We start from the raw sequence: 10,393 nt of genomic DNA, 5'->3' as shown, positions 1-10,393 counted from the left end.
GTTCAACACTTTATGCTGTCCCTTCTTCAACGCACCTCTCTCTCTCCCCACTATCTTTCTCTACTTTATCTCTCTCTCGCTCTCTCGCCTTTGCTCTCACAGACGAATCGCTCTTTATCTCCACCCACCCCCACCCCTCATCTCTCTCGTGCGCGCGCTGCACGTCGCTTCCTCTATCACTCTCTTCGATTGTAATAACTGGCGGCACATGCGCGCAGGCCGGCAGAGAGAGAGCGTGCGTGTAGTCAGTCGTCTGTGCGTCGTACGACCAGCGTGTTCACGATAGCATCATTCCAGGCAAGCATCGCCGCGTAGACAGTAGCATCATCATCAGTAGCAGCAGTAGTAGTGGTGACCGCACAGCAGCAACAATAGCAGCAGCAACAGCAGCAGCAGCAACAGCAACAGTAGCAACAACAGCAGCACCAGCAGTAGTAGTGGTGACAGCGCAGTAGCAGTAACAGCAGCAGCAGCAGCAGCAACAACAACAACAACAACAGCAGCAGCAGTAGTAGTGTCCGCAACAACAACAACAGCAGCAGCACCATCAGCAGCGCCATCAGCAGCAGCAGCGTCAGCAGCACCAGCAGCATCAGCAGCAGCAGCAGCAGCAGCGGCGGCGGCGGCGGCGGCGTGCACCTATGCAGGACATGGAGCAGCTGCAGCCAGCCTTACCTGACGTGTTCGAGGTGCGAAATCCCGTGCAGTCCGTGGGCTACGTGTAGTTTTAGTCGCTCTTCGATGTTGTGTGAAATCTGTCCGTTGAAACGGTGAAGGTATTCGAGCGATGTGTTAGGTTTGTTCGGTAGATGTTAGATGTTAAATGTTAGGTTTGTTTGTTGGTTGTTGTTGGTTGTTAGATGTCGTGTGAAATCTGTCGGTTGGAACGGTGAAGGTATTCGTGTGCCTCTGTGGGATGCGTTGGGTTTGTTTAATTATAGTAATTCCTACGATGTGTTAGAATGGGTTTGTTATTCTCCTGTTGTGTTATAGGTTTAAGGTAGTGTTTTATGTTTTTGTGTTGTGTTGTGTTGTGTTGTAGGCATGTCGAACATGTTCTGGCATTCCTACGCTGTGTGGAATGTGCTTCATTCGCGTAGTTGTTGTTTTTGTTACATGAGATGTGTTGGTATTTTGTTTACATCAGTTTGGTTATTTTTTTGCTGTGTATGACAGAGTGGTGTGGAAGGCTTATTAGGGTTAATAACCGGCCACGTAAGACGTGTTGCATAGTTTATTCGTGTTTTTTTCAGTTGTGCGGAATTTTACTGCACCGGCTGTTCGTCTGTTTTTATTATATAATCGCCGTGCTAAGATTTGTAACAACTAATTGTTCGTGTTCTGTGCGGTTATAAAATCCTACATTTTCTTTTGTTTTGTGCAGTGTGGTTACCGTCATAGTATAGTATAGTCATGGTATTGTAGCCGTACTAGGCTCTATGACTGTTTCACGTCGTAGGAACGCTTCTCGCCACGTAGTGAGAAACGAGATAGTAACTTGTGGCTACCGACATAGGTTGTTAAGTTGAGTAAACCGACGCTATCACGGTATGAGCTGGAGACTGTTCCGGCGATGCGGTTCGATTCGCCACAAGTTACCTTCTCGCTTCTCAGTGCGTGGCGAGAAGCTGACAACGACGTGAAACAGTCGTGAGAAAGAGAAGTAGTGAAAGAGTCTGCGTGAAACTCCTTCGACGTGAAACAGTCTAGGAGCGGATGCAGTTTGATATTCGAAATCTCCCTCTCGTCAAATTCCAGCGGGGAGTCCACGCATGCACGAGCGGGCAATTTCTAGCTGTGTGCGCCTGTTGCTCTGTCTGAAAGAAGAGACAGCGGTGTCCTCTGATGCTGCCGCTTGCCACCTTTATCTGGCTTCATCCGCGTCTGTAGACAGATTCGGATTTGTCTGTGTTCGTATCCGGATTCAGTGTAAGATAGTGTAGATGATTTAGTGTAAGAGAGAGAGAGTAACGGATTCAGTGTAAGATAGTGTAGATGATTTAGTGTAAGAGAGAGAGAGAGAGAGTAACGGATTCAGTGTAAGATAGTGTAGATGATTTAGTGTAAGAGAGTATACAATAATCAGTGTGAGAGAGCGATAGATTAAAGTATTCCGTGATAGAGAGAGAGAGAGAAAGTAAAGTATTCAGAGATAGTGTAGATGATTTCAGTGTAAGATAGTGTAGATGATTCAGTGTAAGATAGTGTAGATGATCGTTATGAGTAGAGAAGTAAACGGATTCAGTGTAAGATAGTGTAGATGATTCAGTGTAAGCTATGTGTAGATGATTCAGTTGTAAAGATAGTGTAGACTGATTTAGTGTAAAGAGAGAGAGAGAGAGAAGAGTAACCGATTCAGTGTAAGTATAGTGTAGATGATTTAGTGGTAAGAGAGAGACGAGAGAGTAACGATTCAAGTGTAAGATAGGTGTATGATGATTTTAGTGTAGAGAGTATAACATATAATCAGTGTGGAGAGAGCGAAGATTAAAGTACGTGATAGAGAGAGAGAGAGAAAGTAGAAGTATTCAGAGATGAGAGAGAGAGAGATATATATATATATAGTATAATATATATTATATATATATATATAATATACCTTATAGCGAGAGAGAGAGAAGAGAGAGAGAGAGAGAGAGCGAGAGCAAAAGGAAAGAGGGGCGAGAGAGAGAGAGAGCAAGGAATTTATGAGAGAGAGAGAGAGTAAATGATTTAGTGTGAAGAGTGTAATATAACAGATCGAAGAGTAGATAAACGTGAGACTTTTGCAGTAAATACATTCGTGTTTAATTTAACTAAGCGCTATATTTGAAACGGCACAAGTACGCCGGACTGTGCCAAGATGTGGTCGTGTGCCAACGTTGAACGCTGCCCATATACATTCACAAGCTGTAAACTTGGCAGAAGAATTATTGGGGGTGGTAAGCATAAGAAACATATAGCCAAGAGTTAATAATAACATATTAGCTCTTGATATTATTATTATTATTATATATTAATTATTATTATTATTATTTATTGATTATTATTTATTTATTACTTATTATGGTATTATTATTATTATTGTGTTATTATTAATTATTATTGAATTATTATTATTGATTATTGATCATGATATATTATTAGGCTCTGATATAGCGAGCGCTCGGCACACAATAGAAGGGATGTGAACCCCGCGATCTCGCTTGTCCAATGTTCGATAGATAGTTGACACCAGGCGTACATGGACACCCTCCCGGCGATTCTCTGCTACGCCTGGCGGGCTTGCGAAAGCGCAGATCGGATAGATGTCCACCTCAATAACGCCAGCGCTACAGCATCCGAGGGTGTGTGTATGGTGTGTCCTGATGGCGGAGCCACCCTTCTATTAAAAGCCTTCCGCGTAGATGACTGAGTAAAATGGTTAGACCGTACACTCGGGTAAGTGGTTTGTAATGAAGCGCTAGCTTGCTGGCGGACGCTGCGGCAACAGTGGCTACGTTCTAATCAAGCGTGGAGGGATATGGCTAAGCAATGTGCAAACGGCTAACGCCGTCCGAAATATAATTGACGTTTATAAAAGTCGTCTGGCTGCGATGCTGCTATCCACCCCTAACACTTCGTGAGCACGTAGTGTGGTGTGTGTGTGTGTGTGTGTGTGTGTGTGTGTGGTGTGTGTGTTGCGTGCGTAGCGTGCCGTGCGTGCTGTGCGTAATGTGTGTGTGGTGTGTGTGTAGTGTATGGTGTGTGTGTGTGGGTGGTGTGTGTGTGTGTGTGTGTGTGTGGTGTAATGTATGTTGTGTGTGTAGTGTGTGTGTGTGTCGTGTGTGGTCTTGTGACGTTGAAGGTTTGGCTTGTATTGCAAGTAGAATACTATACTCTACTGTACGCTCGCATATGTGTACCTGGCGTACTAGCGGAGGATTTTATATGGGACTCACGGGATAGAAGAGAAAGTAGACAGTCTATTTTTGAAACGCCTCTCTTTCTCATTCTCTCCTCTCATTCTCTCTCACAACACACACAGATCACACACCACAGCCACACAACCAGAGGCAGCACAACACACACACACACATAACCACCTCTCGCTTTCTCTCTCTCTCTTCCTGCTCGTCTCTCTCTCGTCTCTCTCTCTTCTCTCTCTCTCGCTCTCTCTCGCTGTCCTCTCTCTTCCTCTCTTGCCGGACGGTCGTTCTTTCTCTCCTGTTCCGTTCACCCTCACGCGCATTCTGTTCTCGCCTCGCTCGGGGTTGCACCTGTGTAGGCTGCGGGTGGGGCCCCGGCGGCGGCGGGACGCGCGTTGCGGGAGCCGCGGGAGGGCGGGGGCGTCGGAGGGGCGGGGGGCGGCGCTGGGGGCGGGGTGGGGTCGCGGAGGCGCGCGGTGGGCTGCTCGTGGCGGGTCTCGTCGGTCGGGCGGGTTTCCTTTCTTCGTAGTCGGGGGCTGCGGCTCGGTCGGGGGGGGGGGTGGGGGGGGGGCGGGGCGGGGGGGGTCGTCGGGGGTCGTCGTGCGCGTCTCGTCGTCGGTCTCGTATTGACTGGCTCGCGGTCGGACGGTGCGGGGGGGGGCGGTGCGGTCGGGCGGGCGGGGGCGGCTTCTCTGGTCGGAGGGGTGGCCGGGGCGCGCGGTGCGGGGGGGGGGGACGGTGGGTCCTCTCTGGGGGTGCGGTCGTCGGTCTCGTCTCGATCTTCCGCTCTCGTCTCTCTCCTCTTTCTTATTGCTTTCTCAGGGTGTGCTCGGGCCCGGGAGGCCTGCCGGTGCGCTCTAGCGGTGGTGGCTCCGGTGCTGTGTGTGGCGTCGAGCAATTGCGTTCCGGCGGCGGTGGGTGGCGTATCTCGGGGTGGCGTTGGGGTGCGGGGCGTGGGCCTCCAGGTTCCTCGTCCGCTCAGGGGTGCGGGGTGTCACCTTCGCTCTCTCTGCGTTGCTCCTCACGCTCCTCGCTCTCGCTGCTCTTCTCCCCCTCGCTCCTGCTCAGTCCTCCTCCGCGGTCTCTCTCGCTGTGATCATATGGGGCGGGAGCGAGGGTCTCCTTCTCTCTTCTGCTCTCTCTCATTCGCGCTCATTCTCTCTCTCTCCGTTCTTTTATTCTTTCTCCCTTCTCCCTCGACGTCTGCTCTTTCCCTCTCTCTCCCGCTGCTCTAATTCTCCGCTCCTCTTTTCGTATGGTCTTTCTCCCGGTCTCCATTCTCTTCTCCTCGCCGTCCTCTCTCCCTCACTTTCTCTCTCGTTACTACTCAACATCTCACTCTCCCTCTCGACTTCTCTGCCGCCTCTTCCCCCTGCTTCCCTCTCCCCCGTCCCCCCTCTCCACCCTCCTTCTCGCTCTCTCTCCCTTCTCTCGCTGCTCTCCCCTCTCCCCTCTCTCCGCTCTCTCCGTCTCCCCCTCTCCCGCCCTTCCCCCTCTCCGATCTCCGCCCTCTTCCCCACTCTGCCCCTCTGCCCCTCTCTCCCTCCTCCCCTCTCTTCCTTTCCTGTCTCTTCCCACCTCCTGCTCCTGGCCCCTCTCTCTAATCTCGGCAGGTGCGTACGCAGGGAATGTGAGCCGCTCACGACGACAACAATCGAGCTCGCCGCTCGTAACCTCAGTCAGAGAGAAAGCCGCACGTAAGGTCACTCTCTCTCTACGTTTGTCTCGCTGCGCTCCACTTTCCACTGGGAATACAGCGAGTAGTATAGCGAGAGAGTACGCGAGCAATAGCGCGAATAGAAGAGAAGAGAGAGTAACGGCGAGTCTCAGATGTTCGTGTCATTGTCGGTAAATGTAGCCGGGAGGTGGCTAATGACCGGGTAGTGTGTGATAGTGTGTGCTGCTGCACGCCTTGACTTGCGTGCTCATGCAGCGCGGTGAGGCTAAAACCGTCGCCAACGCGTTTAACTGTACGGCGCGCCTGTATGTTCGGGCGGAAGGGGTAAGAGGTGTGGTTGTGTGGTGTGTGTGTTGTTGTGTAGGTGTTTGTGTGTGTGTGTATGTGTGTGTGTGTGTGTGTGTGTGTGTGTGTGTGTGTGTGTGTGTGTATGTGTATGTGTGTGGTAGTATGTATGTGTGTGAGAAGAAAGAGAGAGGGGGATAATGTTTTAGAGCTTTTTTGTTTTGCCGACCGTACGTGTTGAGCGCGTTGTTTCGATCAGCCGCTAACAGAGAATTCGCGACGCCTAATTAATTATTGCTGATGCTTCAAGTATTTAGTACTACTTACTACTGGCTATTGCTGCAGCTGCTGCTGCTGCTGTTGCTGCTGCCTGGCTGCTGCTGCTACTGCTACTGCTAAGCCTACTACTACTGCTATTGCTTGCTGCTGTCGACACTAGCTGCCTGCTGCTGCTCGCTGCTGCTGCTGCCTGGTGGTGGTGGTCGGTGGGCTGTGTTGTTGTTGTCTGTGTTGCTTGTGCGCCGCTGCGCTGCTGGCTGCGTGGCTGCCTGCTGCACTGCTGGATGCTACTGCGCTGCTGCAGCTGAACTCGCCTGCGTCGCGTGAACAATTTCGTTTATGGCGGGTTTTACTCGGAAAGCAGTACATACATCTGTAATACTATTGCGCAATCGAGGCGTGATAATCACGCCCACCATATCACACTGCAGGGCAGGGCAGCAGCAGCAGCAGCCAGCAGCACAACAACAACAACAGTAGTAACAGCAGCAGACAGCCACAAGCGAGGAGTAGTAAGTAGCAGCGCAGGCAGCGCAGCAGCAGCCAGTAGTACAGCCAGCAAATAGTAGTAGCACCCAGCAGCAGCAGCCAAGAACAGCCAGCAGCAGCGCAGCCAGCAGTAGTAGTGGTAGCGAGACAGCAGCAGCGCAGCAGGCAAGCAGCCGTGGGCGACAGCCAATGACCTTGATCTCGAACTCAGTTCTTGCTGCCGTCTGTCTTCCACGAGAACAGACGCGCCCTCGTTTCTCACGGCATCGTTAGTTTTTGTGTCTTCATTATCTTCTTCATCATTTGATCCCAGGCTCTTCGCGAGGCCTCGTGTTATTCACGTATACGAGCCGCGAGAGAGGAGAGAGATAGATAGAGACGAAGGAGAGAGGAGAGGAGAGAGAGAGAGAGAGATAGATAGATAGATAGAGAAGGAGAAGAGAGAGATGAGAGAGAGAGAGAAGGAGAGCGAAGAGAGAGAGAGAGAGAGAGAGAGAGAGAGAGAGACAGAGATAGATAGATAAGATAGATAGAGAGAGAGGAGAGCGCGCGCGAGAGAGAGAGAGCAAGAGAGAGCAGAGAGAGAAAGAAAGAGAGAAGAGAGAACGCAACAGCAGAGAGAGCACAGACAGAGAGAGCAGAGAGACGGCCACAGAGAGAAGAGAGACAGACAGAGAAGAGAGCACGAGAGAAGAGAAGAAAGAGAGAGCAGAGAGAAGAGAGAGATCGGAGAGAGATAGAGAGGAGAGAGAGAGAGAGAGGAGAGAGAGAGAAGAGAGAGAGAGAGAGAGAGAGAGATAGAGAGAGACTCTTAAGCGCCGCGATTCTCTGACTCCACACTCACGATATAATACACCAGTATCACTGAGTTGTAGCACGGGAAACATGACGTTTCTAATAGAAGCGCCGTACAATGATAGGCGCAGCTTCGCGACACTTGATGCTGCATGCTGTCCCCCAGCCTGTCGTTAGATAACCGGCAGACTTGTTGACACGAAGTATAGACGTAGAGAATCTCACTGTCTAGCATATAGCGGCGTATTTGAAAGCGATTGCGAACGAAGCTCTAGTGTATATAATACTGTGTATACTATAAGTGTAACTATATATATATATATAATATATATATATATATATATATATGACGTGTATAGGCCGTGTATCTTGGTTAATTAATGTTAGCTTACATAATAGTTTCCACTCGTGTCATCGCCCCGCTAACAAACAAATAAATTCACTGAATTAAGTAGATTGAAATTCCACACTACGGAATGCTTGTGTTCTTTCTGGCCAGTCGCCTCTCACCATTATGTTGGTCTATAATTGGTTGTTGTTGTTGTTTTTGTTGTTGTCGTTGTTGTTGTTGTTGCTGTTGTTGCTTTGTCGTCGTTGCTGTCATCGTCATCGTTGTTGCTGCTGGTGTCGGTGTTGTTGTTAGTGTCGCTGATTGTGTTTTTGTTCTAGTTTTTGTTTTTCTCGCTGTTAGTATTGTTGTTGTTCATGTTGTTGTTTTTGTCTTCGTCGTTGTCGTTGGTATTGTTGTTGTTGTTTTATTTGTGTTGTTGTCGTCGTCGTCGTCGTCGTTGTTGTTGTTGTTATTGTTGTTGTTTTGTTGTTGTAGTCGTCGTCGTCGATCTTGTACGTTTTCTAGTTCAACACCTAACTCTTTATTTCTGTTCGCAGGTTCGATATGGCATGGTTACTGTTAGCGATGGCAAGGGTAAACCACAGCCGACCAGACTACAGCTGGCAGGTAGTGGCTTTACACTACAGAAGGAGGAGCTGGTCTACGCCATCCCGACAGACATGTCCGATCCGGCACCCGTCGATGGATCAAAGGTACGAACGAACTTTCTCTCCTAGTATGTACATACATATTTCTATCTGGTTAGCTTTTCGTTCAGCCTCAGGTCTATGGCCTATGTTTTTGGCCACAGCTAGTGTGGTAAAGTGAAAGGCTGCACGGGTGGAGATAGATAGGACCATGTGCTAGCGGTATCGTTGATGGGTCAAATGTAGTAGCTTTCTCTCCTAGTATGTACGGACCTATTTCTACCCAGTTCCGACTCGACCGTGTCCATTTCGCCCTGCCTGAGGCCTGTGGCCACAGCCAGTCTGGTGGAGTGAAGGGCTGCACGGGTAGAGCTAAAGGCGGGACCGTATCCTAGCGGTAAATGCATAGTTAATAGCAATAATTATAAGTTAATTATAAAGTAATAGCATGTTAATTAGCAGCCCGGGTAATTAGTCATAATAGCTACGGCGGTGATGCGGGATGAGATACCACTTGTCTTAACTAAACGCCATTGACTCATTTCGCTGTATTCTCTTCCGCAGTATTCTGAAATAGCCATTCCACTTTGCCAGATTATAAAGTGATACGAAATAAACAATTCTTGCCAATGATCTCTATATTCTCTCTATGTTATACACCCCTGGTGTTATCTGCAGGAAATGCTCGGCATGCATGATGGGTAATGCTATCCCCCGGGCGTGGAGGGAGGTGACCGCAACGTGGCAGCACTAGTGTTAGGATAGTGTTAGGATTAGGGTAATGCTATCCCCCGGGCGTGGAGGGAGGTCCACGCCCGGGGGATAGCAACACCCATGTATGATGGACACTCTTGTTTTAAGTTGTGCTCTCATCTTCTGTTTTGCTTTCTCGTTCCCACGGTTTACCCCCCCCCCCTCTTACTTCTCCACCCAGTATAATGCGTGGGAATATATAAAAGCGATTTAAATCACAGACGCAAAACACGATAACACAAAAACTATACAAAGTGAAAACAGCTGATACGAATCGCTTCGTTTATTCTTAATTACTATCCTCCTGTGTGTGTATATTTACTTACCTCCTCTCTCTTAATGACAAACTATGTGCGCATGTATTTAGCTATACTCAGAGTCTCAGACCAACGGCGCGTCCACTCCCAACTTCCCATACAGAATATGTTGAGCAAGTTTAAGATGGGCTTGTCGCGATACAGCGACAATCGGGGCGTGTGCGTGTTCTTGGCCAATATCAGCCATATCGAAATACATTCAGTACATATGCCGAGTGCTGATCGTATACGCAAAAAAATAACCGGAGCGACACCCAACCGTGCAAAATCCACCCGGGAATGCATCATGTTTATGTAGCTGGTGCTCATCACTTTCAAAAACTTCAGAAATCAAACTGGGATTGGTCGATCTTCTGTGTTCGTTCTACGGACCGTTTTATACATTGTACCAATAGCGTATTAAGTATGTTACCATACTTAGTATTAAGTATGTTGTCATGTTTAGTATGTACCATACGCTCTTGATTGTACGTATTTTGGATGGATCTCAACTGTCTGCTATTGCCTTCTTACTTGTGAACTATCATCTGCGCACTTGGAAGCTGGCATCTACTAACTTGTCAATTGTCACAAACTAACTTGTCAACTGCCACCTACGTACTTGTCAACTGCCACCTACTAACTTGGCTACTGTTACCTACGTACTTGTCAACTGTCACCTACAAACTTGTCAACTGTCACCTACTAACTTGTCAACTGTCACCTACGTACTTGTCAACTGTCACCTACAAACTTGTCAACTGTCACCTACTAACTTGTCAACTGTCACCTACGTACTTGTCAACTGTCACCTACAAACTTGTCAACTGTCACCTACTAACTTGTCAACTGTCACCTACGTACTTGTCAACTGTCACCTACAAACTTGTCAACTGTCACCTACTAACTTGTCAACCTGCTCTCGTCTCTCATCTCTCTCTCTCTCTCTCTCG

The 10,393-nt window shown here is 48.7% G+C and overlaps 1 protein-coding gene across 1 annotated transcript in view; it reads left to right on the top strand.

Annotated features, from left to right (window-relative positions):
* Positions 1-644: 644 nt before the first annotated feature.
* The window catches only part of LOC106820202 (gamma-2-syntrophin-like), a 68,045-nt gene continuing 58,296 nt past the window's right edge, over positions 645-10,393 (top strand). The window contains exons 1-2 of the mRNA XM_014824744.1: positions 645-689; positions 8,302-8,457. Coding sequence (XP_014680230.1) covers positions 651-689; positions 8,302-8,457 — 195 coding nt within the window. The 5' untranslated portion in view covers positions 645-650. The remainder of the gene's footprint in view (positions 690-8,301; positions 8,458-10,393) is intronic.

Source organism: Priapulus caudatus, unplaced genomic scaffold, assembly GCF_000485595.1.
Source record: "Priapulus caudatus unplaced genomic scaffold, Priapulus_caudatus-5.0.1 Scaffold41, whole genome shotgun sequence".
In the NCBI taxonomy this organism is placed as follows: domain Eukaryota; kingdom Metazoa; phylum Priapulida; class Priapulimorpha; order Priapulimorphida; family Priapulidae; genus Priapulus; species Priapulus caudatus.
This window is presented reverse-complemented; position numbering and strand designations above follow the sequence as displayed.